Source organism: Sturnira hondurensis, unplaced genomic scaffold, assembly GCF_014824575.4.
Source record: "Sturnira hondurensis isolate 20B ecotype Veracruz unplaced genomic scaffold, ASM1482457v3 Scaffold0015739, whole genome shotgun sequence".
In the NCBI taxonomy this organism is placed as follows: domain Eukaryota; kingdom Metazoa; phylum Chordata; class Mammalia; order Chiroptera; family Phyllostomidae; genus Sturnira; species Sturnira hondurensis.
In genome coordinates this window covers 187,026-207,780 of record NW_028088370.1, presented here as the reverse complement: position 1 = coordinate 207,780, position 20,755 = coordinate 187,026, and the positions used below count along the sequence as shown (strand labels likewise).

At 52.8% G+C, this 20,755-nt stretch overlaps 3 protein-coding genes across 7 annotated transcripts; 1 reads left to right on the top strand and 2 right to left on the bottom strand.

Moving 5' to 3' along the window:
- The first annotated feature begins 2,417 nt into the window (after positions 1 to 2,417).
- On the top strand, positions 2,418 to 10,581 carry PPP4C (protein phosphatase 4 catalytic subunit). 3 transcript variants are annotated; one of them, XM_037065368.1, is made up of 9 exons: positions 2,418 to 2,526; positions 2,749 to 2,915; positions 7,202 to 7,253; positions 7,772 to 7,822; positions 8,035 to 8,136; positions 8,740 to 8,913; positions 9,007 to 9,133; positions 9,935 to 10,124; positions 10,207 to 10,581. In XM_037065368.1, the coding sequence occupies exons 2-9, from the start codon at positions 2,818 to 2,820 to the stop codon at positions 10,334 to 10,336; spliced, it is 924 nt and encodes a 307-aa protein (XP_036921263.1). In that variant the 5' UTR covers positions 2,418 to 2,526; positions 2,749 to 2,817; the 3' UTR covers positions 10,337 to 10,581. The 3 variants fall into 3 exon arrangements, with proteins under 3 accessions (XP_036921263.1, XP_036921264.1, XP_036921262.1); XM_037065369.1 differs by having other exon boundaries at positions 2,435 to 2,526; positions 2,685 to 2,915; XM_037065367.1 differs by having other exon boundaries at positions 2,435 to 2,915.
- Positions 10,582 to 11,065: 484 nt separating this feature from the next.
- Positions 11,066 to 15,185, bottom strand: TBX6 (T-box transcription factor 6; the record flags this gene model as incomplete). The annotated part of the gene is made up of 7 exons (XM_037065371.1): positions 11,066 to 11,682; positions 11,767 to 11,950; positions 12,032 to 12,105; positions 13,071 to 13,141; positions 13,363 to 13,509; positions 13,592 to 13,859; positions 14,737 to 15,185. Coding segments are annotated over 7 exons (1,407 nt in total), but the record flags the coding sequence as incomplete, so codon positions are not given.
- A 1,473-nt stretch (positions 15,186 to 16,658) lies between these two features.
- YPEL3 (yippee like 3) lies at positions 16,659 to 19,791 on the bottom strand. Of its 3 annotated transcripts, none has more exons than XM_037065374.1 (6): positions 19,626 to 19,791; positions 18,769 to 18,951; positions 18,623 to 18,666; positions 18,332 to 18,440; positions 17,564 to 17,702; positions 16,659 to 16,743 (listed from the first exon to the last, which is right to left on the bottom strand). In XM_037065374.1, the coding sequence occupies exons 2-6, from the start codon at positions 18,883 to 18,885 to the stop codon at positions 16,691 to 16,693; spliced, it is 462 nt and encodes a 153-aa protein (XP_036921269.1). In that variant the 5' UTR covers positions 18,886 to 18,951; positions 19,626 to 19,791; the 3' UTR covers positions 16,659 to 16,690. The 3 variants fall into 3 exon arrangements, with proteins under 3 accessions (XP_036921269.1, XP_036921268.1, XP_036921267.1); XM_037065373.1 differs by lacking the exon at positions 19,626 to 19,791 and adding an exon at positions 19,525 to 19,619; XM_037065372.1 differs by lacking the exon at positions 19,626 to 19,791 and adding an exon at positions 19,506 to 19,610.
- Between the last annotated feature and the right edge of the window lie 964 nt (positions 19,792 to 20,755).

Genomic DNA, 20,755 nt, shown 5'->3' with positions numbered 1-20,755 from the left:
GTTTGTTGTCCCTGTCTATAGTGTCTGGGTCAGGGGAGGGCCTAGGGGGGTGGCAGAGTCCAGAAGACAGGGGCCTTTTTTTTTTTAGAGTTTATTGATTTATTTTTAGAGAGGGGGAGGGAGAGAAACATTAGTGTGTGGTTGCTTCTCACACACACCCCTAATGGGGATCTGGCCCACAGCCCAGGCATGTGCCCTGACTGGGAATCAAACTGACAACTTTTTGGTTCACAGGTGGGCATTTAATCCGCTGAGCCACACTGGTCAAGGCAGAAAGAACCCTTGTTTTATGTTCTTCTTAGCCAGGAGAAAGGTAAAGGGTGGAGTAGGCATTTCCTTTTTTGTTTTATAATTGCCCAGGGCTTCAAGGGGAGAGCTTGTGAAATTTTCTTCAAACCACCAAAGTCTCTTATCCCCTCTACCAGCAGCATCAGATAGGACTCATAATGGGCGAGTGTATGTAAAACCCTGCTGTGTGAAGCTACAGGGCCAGTCTCACTTCCAGGCCAAGAACTCATGGGTGCAGGTGGTCCTTGTGACAAAATGGCCACTGACGAAAGTCAAGATTTCCAGAGTCTATGAGCAGGTAATGTAGTGTTCTTTATGAGTAGGTGCCATTATCATTGCTGGAGATGGCACTGTTTCTTGGTGGAAACAAGATTATTAATGCATATCTCCATCTACACTGTTGAGCTTGCCCATCTTCCCATCTGAATAGGAAATGGGATTAGAGCTAGCTTCTTAGTCGTCTTGAGCTGTGGTCGTCTTGAGCCTGTGAACCAAAAGGTTGTCAGTTTGATTCCCAGTTTGAGCTGTGGAACCCCACGAAGAACCTGGAATCTTCTCCAACACCTCAAACACAAACACAGAACTCAGGTTCCAGGTTAAGAACAGCCTGTAGCTGCTGCATTCCGTGACGCCAGAATGAGGGCCGTGCACTTACCCCTTGCCATGCCTTAAACCCTTCCCTGATCCAGGGTGGAGTGCAGCAGTACACACCTACACACCAGAGAGTCTCAGTTGATAAAACATCCTAGTCATAACCAGGGACCTGTTATTCCTGCCACTTCCCAAATTTCCTGATATGGGTGCTTTTCTGTCTGAGCGCTCTGCAGGGAGGAAAAGAACATCCTGACCTTTCTGATTTTTCTGAACCTACCAAATCCATGTAGTGATAGGCACGGAACCAATGTACCTAGGACCTTCTAGGAGTTCAAGAACTCGATTCTTTGCACATTTCCATTTGTTGCCTTATGTACAAAACCAACCTCTCCTAGTACCCCTCAAAACTTTAGTCCTCACCTCTGTGCCTACCATTAACTCTGAAACATCTGAAATAAGGCACATGAAAATCGAAGGTCAATATGCCCTGGCTGGTGTAGCTCAGTGGATTGAGTGTGGGCCTGCGAACCAAAGGATCACAGTTCAATTCCCAGTCAGGGCACATGCCTGGGTTGCAGGCCAATTCCCAGCAGGGGACACATGAAGGGCAACCTCACATTGATGTTTCTCTCCTTCCCTTACCCTTTCTCCTTCCCTTACCCTCTCTCCTTCCCTTACCCTCTAAAGATAAATAAATAAAATCTTTAAAAAAAAAGGTCAGTAGAAGATAGTGAAAAGGACATTCCAAAAGGCAACCTGTGCAAGACACCATGAAGTTTGCTTAAAGGTTAAAGGGACTAGGGAAGCAGAGAAAGTCAAATAACATTTAGGAAGTCTTGAACTTCTTAGGACAAAGTGAGTTCCAGAAAGTCTTAAGAAACAACTTCCCTGGGTTGAAATTTCAACCTTATCTCAAACCCCAAATGCAAACACGAACAAGTTACTTAACCTCTCTGAACCAGTTCCCTCCTTTAAAAATAAAGACAACAGAAAGCAATTTAGGGTTATCGAGGAGACCATTCAATCTGGGAGGCCATGTTGACTGAGGTACAAGCTTGGTGCACTCCTTTCTGCCTCTAACTTCAGAGGTCCTCCCTGGCGGAGATTTTTTTTTTTTTTGTGGCAATGGAGAGAGAATTAAGCTGACATCCCTTCATTCATTGAATAACTACGTATGTATGCCTATTGTGCCAGGCCTTGTTCTAAGCAGTGGGGCTGCAAGGGTGAACCAAAATTCCATTCGTCAGAGATTGTAATGGAGGAGGCCGCCTAAAACAGGTAAACGTGGAACAGAAAGTTACAAAGCAGAGAGCCCCGGCAAAGCTTCAGTTTCCCTGACCCTGGAGGTGACTCTGCTAAGGTGTCTTAGAGCGACAATCCGCCTGGCCCATAATAACTTGCGCCCGCAAGGGGCTGACATCCAGCTTCTCCGTCTCATTTGCATTCTTAGGCTGGAGAGGTGGGGTTAGGGGCGCGGCGTGGGAGGGGGATGTGTGTATGACGCCACATCCGACGCGCGGCGGAACTGCACTTTCTTTGCTGCCGCGGCGGGGCCGGAAGTAGAGGCGGGGGTGGCGGCGGCGCAAAGCTGAGGGAAGTAGGAAGGCAGGGAGCCGGAGAGCCGGAGCCAAAGTCACAGCGGCGGTAATAGTCGGAGACCCCTCTAGGCCACCGTCCCTAGCGCGGGACCGCGGGGTTTGATAGGAGGGAGTTAGCAGGGAACAAGCAGGGCGGTGGGACCTTGTGAGGAGAGGCTGGGGGAGGGGGGCGGCCCAGCTCAAAGTAGTTGCCCTACCCCCCAGCCCGTTCTAAACCCTGAGACCCTGAAGGGACATTCTTTTCCCGGCTCGTCGTCGCCTTTCCCAGGAGACCCCTGTGCGGTGCGGAGGGGGCGGCGGCCCCGGCTCTGACCCGCGCCGGGGGAGGGGTTGGGCCATGGCGGAGATCAGCGACCTGGACCGGCAGATCGAGCAGCTGCGGCGCTGCGAGCTCATCAAGGAGAGCGAAGTCAAGGCCCTGTGCGCCAAGGCCCGGTGAGTCCCCCGGCGTTATGGAAGGGGTTCCACTGCCCAGGGGTTCTGGCCTAGCGCGTATCCAGCCGAGACCCTCGGGCCTGGCTCACCCTGGAAACATTCCTAGAAAAGAACAAACTAGGGCCACTTCCCTCGAAGAGCAACCAGCCTGTAGGGGGGAGACAGACCTGGGTAAAGACACTTAAAGTATTAGGCAATGTGATTTCAGTGAAGTTAGAGAAAGTAGTTAAGCTCAGGGAAACAACTCTACCGGTTGGGGCATCGGGGAAAGGATTTTTGGAGGAACTGAACTTCGGGGTAGGCCTTCAGGAATGAGATGAAAAAAGGGAGTGCCAGCAAGAACAGAAGTTCAAGGCGGAAAAGCTAAAGACTCTGTTTTATAACATACTTTTATAAAAGTTGGGTAGTAGTGTTCCCATTTTGCAGATGAGGACTCATGTTAAGAGTCAACCAGCAAATAGGGGATGGAGTCCGAAGCCAGTTCTCCGTGTTCTGCCCTTTTCAAGCCATAATGCACGGTGGGGTTGGATCAATGTGGGAGCCTAAGACGTGGTAGAAAGTAAGCCAGAGTGGAGTTAAGCATCATGAAGAGGGAGGCCCACCGCAAGAGTTCTGTGGGAAGTAGAATGATGTAGTGATTAACATCCCAGGCTTTGGCCTTGGCTGGGTGACTCAGTTGTTTGGAGTATTGTCTCGAACACCAAAAGATGGTGGGTTTGATCCCTGATTAGGGCACATATACTAGGATAGTTTGCAGTTTCAGCCCCCAGTCAGGGTATGTACAGAAGGCAACCAATCCACAGTTTTTATCTATCTTCCCTCTCCCCCCACCGCCCCCCACCCTTTCACTCCCTTCCTCTCAAAAAAATCAGTGAACATATCCTTGGGTAAAGGTTTAAAAAAAATTCCAGGCTTTGGAACGTCGTGGCTGTCAGTCAGAATCTGAGCTCTGCAACTTAGTTGTATTGGTGATCTTGAGGTCTCTGAAACTCAGTTTTTTCATCTTCGAAGTGGGAGTAATAGCACTTAATAAGATGATTATCATCAATTAAGTTAGTGCTTGGGATGAAGTTAGCATAGTGCTTTCATATAGTGTAAGTGCACAACAATACTTAGAAGTAATTATTATTACCGAACTGTGTAGAAAGAGTGCAATACTGGTGTGCTGGTATGGACTGAAGACATCAGGGAAGGCTTCTAGAAGAATGTGGCCTTGAAAGATGAAAATAATTTGGATAGCTAATGGGAGCAGGGCCAGTGAGGAAGGCATTTCAACCAGAATGACAGTAGGAGTGGAGACCCCAAGATGTGATGGTAGTGAGGAAACCAGTTATCTGCTTCCTCCCAGGCACTGTCCGACTGGCTTCCACAAGCTGGAGAATTGTGAGAAAAGAGCCAGCAGAACTACCCTACATTTATTGAACTACAGGCCCAAATAGCTATTAGCATGGCTTTGTCCTGGCAAAGACTTCTACTCATTTTCTCCCTGCAGCAATCTTGTGAGGTTGGAATTGTTTGCTCCATTTTACAGAACGGGAGGCCATGACTCCTAGAATCCTAGTGACTTGATGAAGGTCACCCAGAAAGAAAGTGACAGAGCTGTGTTCTGAACTTATAGCTATGAAAGAACTGAGGCTATCAGGCTCTTTACTTGCCTTCACCCCCACTGCGCCTCAGACCTGTAGCTCCCTGCATGGGTTTGGTGAACAGGCAAAGTTTCTTCTTCAATACTTGCCTGTGGCTTTTCCATGTTTTGCTTGCTTCCTCTGTCTTGAATGGCATTTTTAGGAACTTAAACCAATTGCTGCCTGGCACCATTCTTTTTCCCAAAAGTCTTATCTCCCCCTACAGGACCTGGGTCAGTTTGGTGGTGATGGTGGCTAGTGCTTGTATAGCATGGTGGAGTTTCCAGACTAACAGAGAAGATTTTATATATATATGAGATACATTTTCTCCATTGTTCTTTGCTGCAGCCCAGCGAATAGGCGGGGCAGGGTTCAGTTTCACCAAATAGCAAACCAAGCCTCAGAGGATAATGTCTTGCCCCAGTCTCACAGCTGGTCGGAGGGGAGGTTGGTTTGGGATCCAGGTCTTTTACTATATTCCATGCTCATGGACAGCCAGGCAGAGACATTTGGGGTGTGTGAGAGCTCGCGGGGAGCTACAGAGAACTGGTGTGGGAAGTTTCTGTCCAGCTGAAACTGAGGTGGAGCTAGGAGGTACTAGATTGAGGCCTGAGTTGGCCACTGTCATCCCAGGCCCAGTCCAAAGAAGGGCCACTTCTAGCACCTGGCCATGGCACCTCCTGGGGACCCACTAGGGACCCAGACCAAGGCCGGTAGTGTCAAGAGTTTCAGCTTGCTTAGAGGGCATACAGATGCAAACCCTGGGAATTACGGAGGCCTGAAGTGTGTGTGAGCCTAAAAAGTCAGCATATTCGAAGGGCAGGCTTTTTTTTTTTAATATTCACCTAAGGATGTATTTATCGATTTCAAGAAAGAGGAGGGGAAAGAGAAACATTGATGTGGTAGAGCAACATGGGTTGCCTTCTATACATGCTCCGACTGGGGATCAGACCTGCACCTTTGTGGTATATGGGACAATTGCTCCCACCAACTGAGCGACCCCGCCAGGGCTGAAGAGCAGAGGATTTTGAATCAGGGGGTCCTCAATATGAATTCCATCTCTATGAACAGTGTGACACCCTGGTCAAGTCAATTTTACCTCTCCAAGTCTTTGAAACCATTATGAAACTCAGTGACATTCTTCATATCCAGGGACAGGCCCTGGCACTTTGTTAAGCACTTACGAAAGTCGTGTTAGTTGTGGAAGTAAAGGTGAGCAGGTGTGAGCCCTGAGAGGGCTGGTGGTTTGCTTACTGCAAGTGACAGAGATGGGGTCGGAGGTTGGGCCCGATTCCAGACCATGCTGAGGCCTTACCAGCACTAGGGTGGGGTTTTGACCCGGAGTCTGGAAGGGGCTGGCATAAATTCTCATGCAGTTGGGGTCCTGGGTTTCAATTCAGACACTCCTCCAGCCTTGGGAACTTGATTCTGCCCCTTTTTCCTCTAAGCCTCAGTTTCTTTATTTGTCAGATGAGGGTGAAAAGAAGCTTCCCAAGTCAGTTGGAAAGGTTATTATGAACAGTATAAAGGGTATTCAACACAAGTTATAGTGCAAGTGGGAGAGCCTGGTTGCTGCCTGGCCCCTGAGACTACAGCCAGTGCCTTCTCCTATTCCCAGAAAGCCAAAGCATACGTCCCTGAAGCTGCCTTTGTTATGAAGAGTACCCTGAGGGACAGGGCTGGGTAGGAAACCCTGAGTTGAGAGGGGCCTCCTCTAGTGGGAGGAGATGGCAGAAAGAGGGAGGGCTGAGCAAGTGCCTGGGCCATGTCAGAGTGACCTGATGAAAGAGCTCCATACTCTGGAGCCAGGCTGCCTTGGTTCAAGTGCCACCTGTATGACTGACCATTTTCTTCATCTGAGATGTAGGAATGATCGCAGTGCCCGCCTTTGAGGGTGGAGGTTTGATTGCGTGCATCATCCATGCAAAGCTCTTACTACAGCCTGGCACGTGGTGTGAACTAGAATGTTCACTGCTGCTGTTACCATCAAGGATAAAATCTGGAAATAACAGCACTACTTAAATTGGGTGTCTGAACCTGACAGTGGTTTTGTGTCATGCTCACTGAGGTGGAAATAGACTGGAAGAGGTGAGGAGAGGTGAAAGGATGAAGTCCTCACTTCCTCTAATGAAACAGTAGCAAAGTGTATCACTTTGAAGATTACTCTGATGACGGGCCTGCCCAGGACAATTGTCTGTATGTGTTCCGACAGGCTTGGAACAGCCCCCTGTGGTGGGCAGAGAGGGAATGCAAGTGCTCGTCCAGGGGCACAGCCTCGGGGCACTCCAGGCTGAGGGAGCAGCAGGAGCAGAGGGCTCTGTGGGAGAGGAGGAGATCTGTTTTCTGGGAGTGCTGGGTGCATGAAAGGAAGCAGTGAGGTTGGGGGGTGGTCAAGGCTGGGAAAGTTCCAGGCTACTTGGGAGGGCTTTGAAACCTGGAACAAGTGTTCGGCTTTGGCATGTTGACAGTTCCCCCCCAGGGGAACCATGGGTGTTGTGAGCAGTGGGGGCCATGGTCAGCCTGTCCTGGAGAAACTGCACACCTCACTCCTGCCCTGTAGAGTTCAGGGACTGCTGCATACCCTTCCCTTCCCCCCTAAAAAGAGGTCAGGGATTGGGCTGGGCTGGGCTGGCTGTGGTGACCCTGGTCTTCTGTCTCCAGAGAGATCCTGGTAGAGGAGAGCAACGTGCAGAGGGTCGATTCGCCAGTCACAGTGAGTACTCTCTGTCCCTCCAGAGCCTGGCTAGGTCTTTTAGGCACGAATACATACCCAGTAGTCTTTTGGGCTCTCTCATCCTTGGGAGCCCCATGTTCAAGGAACCCTCGCTATAAGAAATGGATGTTTTGGGAAGGGTCTTTTGATTTGTTGGAGGGACACTCTTGGTCAGGGCAGAAGGGCTTTTAATTTGGTAAGTGATTCTATGCCATATGTTCCTGTGTGTTCTTCATTATTAGTAACTTCATTCGGATACCTTAAGGGGGGTAGGGAAAAGAAGGGCCAGGTCCTTCAGGAGCAGAGGTCCAGCTGGAAAGACCTGGCTCTAGCTCTTGCCCAGGGAATAGTTGGCATTCGGTGTGGGGTGGAGGTTGATTCCAGACCAGGCTACCTGGGGTGGGAGAGTAGATTTTGGGCCCTGAGAATAGAGGCTTAGCCAAGAGTGATAATTTGAAGATAGCACCCAGGAGCAGAGGCTTTCAGACTGAGGTCCCATCCACCTTCTCACTTCCCAGGTATGCGGTGACATTCACGGACAATTCTATGACCTCAAGGAGCTGTTCAGAGTGAGTGTGGGTAAAGACTGGGGAGGGTGAACTGGAGGGTTGACTGGAAGGCCCCTTTGAGGGAGTTTGAATTTGGTGAGTGGAATGGGGGCAAGAGGCCTATAGTTAGGTGGGCCCTTTGTGGGAGAAGGGCTTCAACTTGACTGAAAACGGGCCACAGTGGGGAGTAGGGGACAGTTTAGGACCAAGCAGAACCTTCTCCCTCCCCCCAGGTGGGTGGCGACGTCCCTGAGACCAACTACCTCTTCATGGGGGATTTTGTGGATCGTGGTTTCTACAGTGTTGAAACGTTCCTCCTGCTGCTGGCACTTAAGGTGGGAACTGCTGTCTTCTGGAGCCCAAACCTGGGCCACCTCAGGCCTGACCAGTCTGCATCCTTTTCGCCCTCCTCTCCTGCTTCATCCACCCCCAACTCTGAGCTGTGCTGCTGGTGATGACAGATTCTGCTTGGCAGGGTGGTCACAGAAGCTTTCCTTGACTTGGGGCCATGTGATTGGGCCCCTAGAGGATGAGGTCAGAGGAGTGGCATTATAGGGGGAGGGAATAAAGTCTCTGTGTTCAGCAAGTGACAGGGGGTTGAGTTCATCTGGATACAGCATCCACTGGTGGGAGAGGTTGTAAGGGGCCAGATGACAAAGCACCTTGAATGTCTTGCTTAGGACTTGGTCTCATCTTGTAGGTAAAAGAGGAGCCATTAGGCCTGTAGTTGATGGGGAGGGGGGTCACTCTCTGGAGGAGGGACTGGGAGCCTATGAGGTGGGTGCAACACCATTCATACAAGAGATGACAGAGATCAGTCTGGGGCAGGGTGGTGGTGGTGAGGATGGAGTGAGGCTGGCAGGTGGGAGGAGATCAAGGAGGAAGGGGCAGAGCCTCGACCCCAGCCCTGGCTTGGGGTCAGGTTCACTATCCTCCAGGTTCGCTATCCTGACCGAATCACCCTGATCCGGGGCAACCACGAGAGCCGTCAGATCACCCAGGTCTATGGCTTTTATGACGAGTGCCTGCGCAAATATGGCTCGGTGACTGTATGGCGCTACTGCACTGAGATCTTTGACTACCTCAGCCTGTCGGCCATCATCGATGGCAAGGTAGGCTGGCCACGGTGCTCCATGGAGGTGGGAGGGGTGAAAAGGGCGCTGGGCCTCAGCCTCCCCACCCTCCTGCTTTGTTCTCCCCTGTAGATCTTCTGTGTGCACGGGGGCCTCTCCCCCTCCATCCAGACCCTTGACCAGATCCGGACAATTGACCGAAAGCAAGAGGTGCCTCACGATGGTCCCATGTGTGACCTGCTCTGGTCTGATCCTGAAGGTGAGGGCAAGTGGGGCAGGGACAGCCAGGCATTACCCTTAGTTTGTCAGGAGACTAAGGAAGCCCTTTGGTTAAAACAAGTACCTTGAAGGGACAGTCAGGCCAGGTAAGTTGTGGGAAGAGTAGAGCAGGCTGGTCTTCACCAGTGTCCATGCTTGACCCGGGGACTGGCTGGCACCCTCAGAGCAGGAATGTGGGAGGCTGGGCACTTTGAGCTCTGATGGAATTAGGGCCGCATATGAGAGGTTTGTATTTTTAAAAAAAAACTGTTAGCTCCCTGTATGTACGGGGGCTTCTGAAGAGATCAGGTACCTTGAGAACCCCTCATTTGTGGGGGTTCCTGAGCTGATATGGAGCAGAGCTGGGATTAAAAGTCAAGTATCCTAGAACCAGTCCAGGGCTCCTTGTGCTGTGCTGCACACAGCCTCCCTCTCACGGCCGTGCCCGGCTGCCCTCTTACTACTCCCAGACAGCCCTTGTTCAAGCCTGCTATGCTGGCGTGGTTCTTAGGAGCACCTCCTTTCACTCTTCTGTGCCTAGTTGGACAGTAAGTTGCATGTTCACTGTGACTCTGAGGTGGCTCCAACTATCAGGAAAGTCCTTCTTCATTGGAACTTATCTGCTTCAACATTTGCTTCCTGTCTCTCAGGACACCCTGCCTCCTGAACACATGCAGGCCCCTGTCCTCTTGCCCCACTGGGCTGATTGGGGAAGAGGGGTAGGATATTCTTCGAAGGGCAGAGGGCAGTCAGAGAAGCCGTGGGGGACATGTCTCTCTATCAGTACCTTCATTTACCTCAGATACAACAGGCTGGGGTGTGAGCCCCCGTGGGGCTGGCTACCTATTTGGCAGTGACGTGGTGGCTCAGTTCAATGCTGCCAACGACATTGACATGATCTGCCGTGCCCACCAATTGGTGATGGAAGGTTACAAGTGGCACTTCAATGAGACTGTGCTCACTGTGTGGTCGGCACCCAACTACTGCTACCGGTGAGCTGCGTGGGTCAGGAGGTCACAGTGGGGGTGGGGGACCTCAGCTGACACACACTAACTGCTGCTTTCCCAACCACAGCTGTGGGAACGTGGCAGCCATCCTGGAGCTGGATGAGCATCTCCAGAAAGATTTCATTATCTTCGAGGCCGCTCCCCAAGAGACGCGGGGCATCCCCTCCAAGAAGCCTGTGGCTGACTACTTCCTGTGACCCTTTGGTCCCTGCCCTCCCCCTCCAGCCCCTCTGGCCCTTGGACCACTGTGACGCTACCCTCTTCTCCAGATGGAGGCTGGGCATGGAGGGCTGTCCCCAGCTCTGCTCTCCCCGCAGAGGGCACTTCGATGGTGAGGACTTTCTCTGGAGAGGCTCGGAGCCACCACTCCATGCTCCTCCTCTCCTTTCTCCCCACCTGAACCATGAAGTTTCCAATAATTTTTGTTTTTCTTTTCTTTTTTTTTTTTTGTTTGTTTTTAGATAAAAATTTTGAGAAAAAGAAAAAATTCTAATAGAAGAAATATGGTTTTTGGGTTTGTGTCAGACTTGATTGGGGGTGGTAGTGATGCTGGCCTGGGACCAGGATGCACCTGGGACCTTGCCTGCCCTAGAGCCTCCGTCCCCACAGGAAGGTGAGGCTCAGGCCATTTCACTTGCCCGGAGCTTCCTGGTCCCCATCTGCTGACCGTTCTAGGTAGAGGTCCAGGTTCTCAGAAATGGCCCTATTCTCAGAACAGTGAGTGTCTCAAGACATTGATCCTGCCATTTTCTTGAAGAGGAACCAGGCCCAGAACAGGAGGACTTGCACGTGTGCACAAGATCAAGCAGCTGGAAATGGCAGGTCTAGATCGGGGTGGGAGTCTCCCCACAAAACCTTTGCTCACCCAGTCCCTCCCAGGGCCAAACACCATTAGCCCAAAGTTTCCAGAGCACTGGTGTCTTTTCAGTTTTATTAACAAAAATACTCTATTCCTCAGAACAGATTGGTGTGCCTCACATTGGGGCCAGGAGATACGTCTAGCTGAGCCTAAGGGGGAAGCCCAGGCGTGGGTAATGCTGGCCTAAGGCCCCATTTGGCCAGCAGAGCCTCCCTCTGTTCACACTGAGGTGAAAGTTGGGAAGGGGAAGCTGGCCCCAGCTGGACTCCCAGCAGCTTAGCCAGAGCTTTGAAGCCAGAGGGGGGTGGGAATGAAGTCAAAGTGTGAAGTGGGGTGGAAGAGGCCCAAGGCAGCCATTTGGTGTGGGGGGTAGGGCCAGTGGAAGTGAGGGAGCTATAGGCCTGGGGGGAGGGAACTGGAAGTTTGTGGTGGAAGACTGAGGGAGGGAGGCAGAGGAGCCTAGCAATGGCTCAGTACATAGGTTTGGAGCCCACATCAAGGTAGGCCCCGGGCCCAGGGTAGGGTAAGGGCAAGGGACCCCCTTGGAGGAAATGGGAGGCAAAGGATGCTGAGTGTGCAGCTGCTGGGTATCCTGAGCCTCCTGGCCCAGGCTGCAGCTCTAGGGATGCAGCTGAGTAGGGTGCCGGGCACCCAGAGTCTGGAGCCTGAGGAAAGCTGGGGTTCCTGAAGTGGAGAAAGGTATCAGAACAGGAGAGGGACCCACCCCCAAACTAGAACAACCCAGCCCTGTGCCCTTGTCCCACTCACCTGGTTGGAAGATGACTGGGGGCCCCATGGAAAGCTGCAGGGTGCAGAAGGTAGGCCTCAGCACTGGAGCTACCATGTGGAGGAGCTGGGGCAGGGGCAGCTTCCCTGAGTGCTGGGGCCTGCTCTGCATCTGACTCACGAATATCTCCACCCAGTGTGGAATCGCAGGGACCACCTGGTGCATCTAGGGAGGCAGAAGAAACAGGTTGGGCTAAGGAGGATCAGCATCTGAGGCTTGGCCCCTCACCATTGGGACTGTACTCACCTCCACTCCCGTAGGCCTCTGTGGCTACTGGCTCTGGGCCCCGCAGTTTCCTCTTAACACGAGCATCTCGCTCCCTGGGAAATACAATGATAATAGCACCAGGTGCCTGGCATTCACCCTCTTAGGTACCTTATTAGGTTTTTTTATTATACCCATTTTACAGAGGAAGGAACTGAAGGCCAGAGAATTCAATGACTAGAAAGTAGCAGAGGTGGGACTTACTCCACACTTAGAACTTCCTGATGGTTTCCTATTGCATTTAGAATCAATGGAAGCCTGAAGCAGCTAGGCTTATCCCACCTTTCTCTCTCTGGCCATCTCCACTGCCTTTCAGGCCCCTTTTCTGGCCCCTCTTCACCTGCTTAACTCATCCTTGTCTCGGTTTACATATAACTTCCCCCAAGAAGTCCTCCCACAGCACCATACCCTCCCCGATAACATTTGCCAAGTTGCACTGTTAAATTTGTTAGGGTAATCTTTTGATTAATATCTGTCTCTTCTGCTTTGAGGGCAAGGGCCAGCTCGGGCCATACTCAGAAGAAAAGCCAAGGTCCTAACTAAACCTCACTCTGTCACTCCACTGCAGGCACAGCACAGCTGTGATTCCACCCTAGGGCCCTTGCACATGTTGCTTCCACTCCCTGGCACGCTGTTCCTAAATATCCACGTGGCTCCCTTCCATCCTTCCATCAGGTGTTTTCTCGAATGTCTCTTCTCAGTGAGTCCTTTCCAGGCATCTTCGCTAATATCTCACTCCAGTTCTTCCTGTCTTCCTTGCTTTATTTCTTTTATCTTTAGAACTTAGCCCTAATATACATTTCTCCTGTTTAGTTGTCTACTTTGCCCACCAGAGTATTCCATAAGAACAGGGATTTGGGTTATCTTATTTCCTGAAGTAGCTATTGAACTGTGCCTGGCATATAGTGGGTGGTAAATAAGTATTTGTTGAATCAATGAGTGAATAAACAGTGCCTGGCACATAGTGGGCAATTAGTAAACATTTGTTGAATGAATGCGTGAATGAATGAATGGTGCCCACCTCTTACAGTTTCTGCCATTCTCCCGGAAACCCTTGGCAAAGGGGTTGGCTGCAATCTTCAGTTGTGTAATCTGGGGGCACACATTCAGAGTCAAAGCTCCTGTAGCCTGGACAGAGTGCCACCACCCCCCCGCCCCTGGTGACATCAGGGTCCTTATTTTCTGGGCTGTACCCGCTCTGCCAGTGACTACAGTGTGACCTTGATTTTGATTAAGTCTCTTTAAGGGCATGCTATATATATAGGCCACCACCAACACAAGATAAACACTCCCCCTAAAGCAGGGTCACTCACCCGTGGGTTCTGGTAGGCTGTCACAGAGATGAACATGGTCTCAGGGAAGCGGAAGGAAGCAACACCCGCCCAGTGTTGGCTGCAAAGCTGGGCGGCCCGCACTAGGTGTATGCGGGGCTGATACTTGTGCATGGAGTGCAAAATCAGCTAGGAGGGAAGAAACAGGAGTGACCCCTTGCCCTGGGCCCCATGCCCACCGCCCACCTTGGGGTCCCAGCCTGGGCCTCACGTGGCCATGAGGGTCCAGTGTGCTGTTGGTGAGCTTGACACGATGAAAAGACACGGGCTGCCGCATCCAGTGAGCACCAGTGGCAGGAGAATCAGGGTGAATGTAGACACGGTCTGGCAGGCGGGGCTCTGCCTTGCCACTGGGCTCCCAGCGCCGACCCTGCCAGCGGTAGCGAGCTCCGTCCACTGGTACCACATCCAGAAGGAACAGGTAGCGGGCCTCAGGGTCCAGGCCAGTGACTGATACTCGGCAAGCAGGGAACATACGTCTGGATGGGGGAGAAGATAGGAGAGGCCTGGAGCAACCCACCAGCCAGAGGCAAATACAACACCAGCAAGGGGACAGGGCCACGGGCTCGGAGTTTTGTCAAAGAACATTCAAGCTGGAGTTAGACCCAAGGGCAGGGTATGGAAGCTTATTTCATTCCACTTTTATATACAGGAAACACAAAAGACAGGTTAGATGATCTGACCGGGGTTAGAGCTCAGACTCCTGACTCCTGGCCCCTCAAAATCCATTTGCAGAAGCAGGGGCGACACGTTTTTTCCCTGGGAATATTGCTAGGAGCCTCCTCGCCTGATAACCAGCACCAGAATCTACAGCTGCTAGACAAACTTGTTTGGGGGGGGGGGAGTCCTGTTTTCATTGGGGCAGAAGATATGCTAGGCCTGAGCTCCTGGCCTAGATAAAGACCCCACACCCCCACTCCAACCAAGGCCACACACTGACCATATTCTGCCACCAGGGTGACCCTAGACCTAGTCACATACAAACAAACCCTAACCCTAACTCTGATCCTAGCCAGATTTCCTTGGTACTGGCTGGACCTTGACCCTAGTCATACTCTGAACCCCCAACTCTAGCCACAGACTGACCATCTAAGTTACAACCCAGCCAGATTTTCTGACCATGGCCCAGACTGACCTATGACCCTTGCTATAGGTTGGTCTCTAAACCAGCCACAGACTAAATGGACTCCACAACATGACCCCTGATCCAGTTACTGAGTAACCCAGGCCACAGTCACATTCTGAACTTAGGCAGAGCTCTAGTCCCCCTAGAAATCCTTAAATCTAGCCCCATCACCAGAAACTGTGTTTCCCAAGAGGCCTCCACCAGAAACATACTGGGTTGTTTGACCTCACCTCCCAGCTTTGGTGATGATCATTTCTGTCCCCACGGAATTAAACTCTTTCCATAGCTCCTGGTTCTCCAGGCTCAGGCTGACTCCAGGGAGTGAATGAAGGGCCTCTGGGGCTGGAGGAGATGGTTCAGTGCCCAGGGCTGGGGGCAGAGGGGGCAGCGGTGGGGCAGCAGCCAGGGTACGGGAAGCAGCCTCAATACCCGAGAGGAAGCAATCCAGTTTGGGAGTGTCCAAATCTGGAGATGGGGAGAGAATGAGGAGCCAGCCAGGGTCACAGCACCTCCCCCAAATCCCTACATAGGAGCTCACCCCAAAGCTCACCAGGATAGCGGTAACCCTCTGCCAGGGCAGGCGGGAAGCTGGAATCAGCCACTGCCTGGGGGAGCCCAAGACGGTAGCCGGTCCCCAGTGAGGGGTACAACTCTCTTGGATGATACATGGAGTCTGGCCTCAGGACACGCTGCCTAGAGTTCCTTGGTGCTGAGAGATACCCCGCTTTATAGCTCACAGCTCAACCCCCTCCAGACGCAGCATCACAGCCCCTCCCTCTTTGAGGCCCTGGAATTGGGCTGGGGTGGAGACCCCTGGGGCCTGGAAGGGGTCCCAGAGGGGGCCGGATACCTGGGTACCCTCCTTTTCACCCCTCCCTCCAAGGCTACATTAGCCTCGACCCCCTGCCCCCTCATTACATAATTAACTCCTCGGCCTGATTGATCCCCGGGGCTTGGACAGGGACGCAGTTTGGCGCTTCCGGCCAGCTGGTCCCCATTCCCACGGGGGGGTGGGGGGTAGGCCCAGCTAGGGACAAGCTACTGAAGGGGCGGGGCCTGGACCCTGAGTTGAAGCCTGGAGTCCTGGGGCAGACCTTGGCGCCTCAGACTTTTCTGGCAGGTGACCCACCTCCTTTCCCCCGCCCCCCATTCACTTGGAGGACGAGGAGTGGAGGGACAAACATGACTAGAGGGCAAGCGCAGGGCTGGAGGCACGCAGCCTGAGCTTATAACTACACAGGGCACTTCAGTCCGCAGCCGAAAGCCGAACCCTGACGTCCTTCCTGGTTCTCATTCTCCACCCTCATCCAAGTCTCAAAAGTTTAGAGAACCCCACAGTTCTACAGTCTGACTGGCTGGCGCCCGAGTTTCCCAGAAGGTCCCGTGCTGGGGAACCCTGGGAACTACACTTCCCAGCAGGCCCAGCGCCCTCTTGGGTGCGGAGATCAGAGAAGCCTCTGGGGCCACTGGAAGCTGTAGTGGGAGAGTTGCCCCTGGGCGGTAGCAAAAAATGCTAAAGCTAAGACGCAGATCAGCTGACACCAAGGTCTATGGAGCCAGAGTGGGCTCGTGAATCACGACCTATCCTGGGTCCTATAGAAGATGACTGCAGCCAGGCCCCAGGAGCGCAGACGGCCGGCCACCTTTGACCACGGTGCCTACCCGCTGCCTCACTGGGGCTCAGAATGAGAAAGAACGGGTCTATAGTGGCAGGAATCTGCACTTGAGACCCCCCTTTTCGATTCCACACGAGCCTGTCTCCACTCCATTGTTTTATTATATACAAACGCTACAGAACAAGGGGAGCAGACACGCGTGCGGTAAGAGGGGCCCAGTGGGAGGAGTTCACAGGGCAAATGGTGCACTGGGCTCAGAATAGCCGTATCTATGGGATAGGCGGGGCAGGTTAAAAAATGAGATCCAAGCCAGCCAGATCGCAGGGAGGTGTATGGGGGGGTGGTGGTGTCGTCCACCTTCTGATCTCCCCCCAAGGTCACAGTGCATGCAGTAAAATATAAGTACAGGAGCTGGATCCGTCCTCAGCAGGGGCTCTGAGGGTCCAAAGCTCCCTTCTGACAGCGAAGGGAAGCCAGTAGCGCCTCCTGGCGGCCAGGCCGGGATGGAGCCACATGCGGAAAGAGCAGGGGTCAGTCCCAGCCATTGTCTTTGATCATGTGGTTGAGTTCAATGATGTACTTCCCCTCTTTGTACTTCTGGCTGCTCTCGAAGGCCTGTTCCTGAAAGGAGGGGAGAGGCTGTCATCCCTAGAGCAAGGGCCTTACCCACAGGGATATGACTGGCCCCATTTCATATATGAAAAAATTGTCACCCAGAAAAACCAAACCTCCTGTCCACATACACAGAGCTAGAAAGTGCCAGGTCCAAGTTTCTCATTAACAGGATAGCTAGAACTCTTTGAATCATGGGTATTTTTTAAGTACTAATGTTGGCTCCAACAATGATGACATAGAAATTTCTAAAGATCCAGGGATTACAGACTGGTAGCCTGGGGGCCAATATTGGCCTACACATGTGCTTTGTTTGTCCAGCAGAGAGTTTAATAAAAATAACTTTGAGCCCTGGCTGGTGTGGCTCAGTGGATTGACTGCCAGCCTGCGAAGTGGAAAGGTCGCTGGTTCAATTCCCAGTCAGGACACATGCCTGGATTGTGGGCCAGGTCCCCAGTTGGGGGCATGTGAGAGGCAACCAGTGGATATTTCTCTTGCACATCAATGTTTCTCTCCCTCTCTTTCTCCCTCCCTTCCCTCTATCTAAAAGCAAATTAAAAAAAGAGCACCAAAACTTTGAAATACTAGCATATAGGCAGGCCATGATCACTCCAGCATGGCACAGACTGCCCCTCTCATCTCCCCAATCTATGTTACCCTTTTTGCAGATTCACAGTGCAAAAAAGTGCTGGCCCTGCAAGCATTTAGGTTTTTGACCTCTAAACTGGCCACCTCTTTATTTTACAGAGGTCCAGAGAAGCCAAGTCATCTGTACAAGGACACAAATCTGTGGCAGAACCAGGGGTGAACTCAGGTCAGGGTCGTCTGCCTGTCTCTGCCTGGGGCATCCACATCGCCAAGGCACCACAGCTCCAAGCAATTGCAGTTTCCCAAGAGCATCTTCTTTTGTTGCATCTAATCTGATCCCCATAACAATCTTGGGTGCCAGGTGGTGGCTTTATCCTCCACTGCCAGATAAGGAAACAAGACTCAGAGTAGTGAAATCAGACCCTGGACAGCAGTAGTGGCAATGAGGGCAGTGGAAAAGGAGGCGCATGGACCCAAGCTCTGTGTTGCTGTGGGGTCTTGGGCAATGTTTCTGATTCTCTGAATGGTAACAGAAGCTGGGGTCAAGGATTTAGAGCTAAAAACAAAACAAAATAGGATTCTGGTCCCTATTCTGTTACTTGCTGGATGTGTGACCTTGGGCAAGTTACCTAACATCTCTGGGCCTTTCTTCTGTAAAGTGAAGATAATGATAGACTCCACCTACAGGATTGTTGTAGTGACTGAATGAGATAATGGTATATACCAAGCCGTACATAATACTGTACAGCAATAAGCCTTCATTAAATGGTAACTCTGATTATATCATCATCTCTAAAATGGGGATGTTTGTACCTGTAAGGAGAGGGATGGGTTAAGAGAAAAATTCTAAAAGCCTTTGCAGGATGTGAGAGAAGAATTTATGGGTCAGGGGATGACACTGTCTGACTTATGTGAGCTGGGCCTATATACTCTGAAAGACTATCAGATGACTGCTTGTGATGTGAGGTCATGTCAAAGGCTAGCCTCAGGTCAGAGGTCACTGACTCACATATTTCCAGCCCAAAGTGGTCTTGCAGTTCTCGCAGTGGATGTCAGCGACAGCATGAAGGCCTGTCAGCAGCACCCGCTCCTCGGCTGGCCCGCAGCCCACGTTCACCCTGTGGGGATATGGGGGCAGTCCCAGGTCCCATCACAAAGTCCACCTCTAGCTTGTCTCCGACAATGTCTGTCCTTAGCGTCTTGCCTGAACCAGGGGATTTGGGGAGTCTCGGCATGATGCCATGGGTCCCAGATCACAGCAGAGGTCAGGGAAAGAAAAGAAGGGAGGCTGAATACTCACACAGAATTGAAGAGGTAGGCACGCCCCTGACTGCCTTGGAAGGACTAAAGGATAGAAGGGAGAGAGAAGGGGTCAGGGTTACTGTTGGAGAACTGCCAAGCACACCTTCTAGCCTCTCATTCCAGCCCCAGCTGTGACCTGGCTACCTTGGAGATGAGGTCGTCGTGGTTGGCCAGGTGAGCACGGCAGTGGGCACAGCTATACCTCCGGTGACAATCATCCAAGTAAGCCTGAAACGTCTTAGGCTTTGAAATCCGCACCATGGCGGGGGCTGCAGGCAATGGCCCCACTCGGGGAGCAGCCCACGGGGAGCAAAGAGAGCCCAGTGCCTGTCAAGGAGGGAGTGAGTAGATTGTCAGGACCCCAATCACACACATGCAGCCCCGCCCAGGGCCATGGGGACTCTCTCTGTCACACTTGGCTGCTGTCTCCTCTCCCCAGAGCCAGCAGCCTCTCCAGGGGCCAGAGCTGGCTCAGTTTTGACCCACTGAGGAGGCCTCAAGTTGCATCAGTGGGGAAACTGAGGCTAGGAGGAGCCCATGATGAGTCACCCACCTGCTTTCGGCTTCACCCCTGGTGACCTGGCAATTGAAACTGGAGGAAGGGGCTTTAGAGTGGATGAGCTGTCTGTTCTCTATTTAGGGAAGCTTGGAAGGGTTAGGAATTGGTTTTTAGGATCTCATCTGAACTAACAAGTGTGGAGTTAGGGGGCGACTTCACTTAAGGTACAGGGAGTTCACCTGGAGAAATGGTCCCTCACCTGGAGAAGGCTGAAGGCCTCACTGAAGTCGGAGGGTCACCGAGGAGGGGAAGGTGTCTTACCTAGGGACGCTGAGGCCTTGTCTATGCCGAGGGACTCGTAACTGCACGCGCGGAAACTTACCTGAGACCGCGGGGCTCACCTGGGGCGCGGGTGTGGGGAGCGGGCGCCGGGGAACGGGGCAGTCCTCACTGGCGGGCGGGGGCGCGGGGCAACGCTCAGCCCTGTGGATGCGGGCCTCACCTTGCCTGGGCGCGCGGGAGCCGGTCCGCCGGGGTGGCTGGCCTGGGAGTAGGGGGCGCTCCTGGTGGGCGCCGTCCCCCCCCAGGCCCGGGTTCCCAGTCGCCGCGACTTGTTTACACCGAGACCAGCTGCTGCTGTCGCTGCGGCGGGAGGGGGAGGGGGCCGGCCCCTAGTCCCGGCGGTGGCCGTGGCCAATCGGCGCACAACATGCAAATGAGGGGGCGCGTCACACCAGGGCCGGCGCAGGCCTGGGCTACCCTTCCCCCTGCTCCCGGCTCCGGCCGGCCCGGAAATGCGGCTGCGGCCGGCGATCCGGCCAGCGGGCGTGCAGAGCCCGAATCCCGTTGCCCCTCTGGCCTCCGGCAGTTCTGGAAGGGGCTTGTATCTGAGGTACCTGACCGGAGTGGGGTTAGGAGGGGGACGTGTCTGGATGTACGCCCCCGGGGGACAAGATAATCAAAATTATCTGCGTTACCAACCGCCGGTGCCTCTCTCAGTCTCCGCAGCAAATCCTGAGGCAGCTTCCGCTTTATTGTTCTCATTATACAAGGAAACTGAGGTCCAAGGAGGTTAGGCAGCTCGCTCGAGATTATCCAGCTAAGAGGCAAAGTTGGCATTCTCACTTTGGTCTGAGTCCACCGCTTTGGCCATGACACCAGGGACAGACTTGGAATGGAAGAGCTAAAAGGTGGCCACCGGTGTTGGACCCTGGGGCCCAGAGCCTGGGAACAAGCCACTTCCTACGGTTGAGCCTCACCTCCTCCCCCTGGTAGGCTCGTCTGATGCCCCTGTACCTCCAGACCGAGTTGGTGTCTGCTGCGGGCTCCCCCTTTCCCTTCTTCATCTGAGTGTTTAAACATGTCTGCCACGCTAAACTTGTTTTGTTCCTTGCAGTGACCCCGGGATCCAGCCTGGCCTAGTGTAGTCAATACACGTTTGTGAAATTCGTGCTTTATTAAGTGAATGACATACTAGGGCCGGAGAGGGCTGAGGAATTCAGGGAACTTCCGGAGTAGGAAACAGGAGTGGCAGGTTGGAAGGCTGAGGCAGTAGCTGGGCGTTGCCGGGAACCCAGCTGTCCCAGCTGAGCCCATCCTCTGCAGCCCAGTGAGGAGGCACACAAGGGCAAG

Coding starts and splice junctions, on each gene's coding strand:
- YPEL3 (XM_037065374.1), bottom strand. CDS start 18,885: ATGGTGCGGATTTCAAAGCCTAAGACGTTTCAGGCTTACTTGGATGAT. Junction 18,667..18,768: donor ACGACGACCTCATCTCCAAG/GTAGCCAGGTCA, acceptor TCTATCCTTTAG/TCCTTCCAAGGCAGTCAGGG. Junction 17,703..18,331: donor CCACTTTGGGCTGGAAATAT/GTGAGTCAGTGA, acceptor CTTATCTGGCAG/TGGAGGATAAAGCCACCACC.
- PPP4C (XM_037065368.1), top strand. CDS start 2,818: ATGGCGGAGATCAGCGACCTGGACCGGCAGATCGAGCAGCTGCGGCGC. Junction 7,823..8,034: donor ACCTCAAGGAGCTGTTCAGA/GTGAGTGTGGGT, acceptor CCCTCCCCCCAG/GTGGGTGGCGACGTCCCTGA. Junction 8,914..9,006: donor CGGCCATCATCGATGGCAAG/GTAGGCTGGCCA, acceptor TCTCCCCTGTAG/ATCTTCTGTGTGCACGGGGG.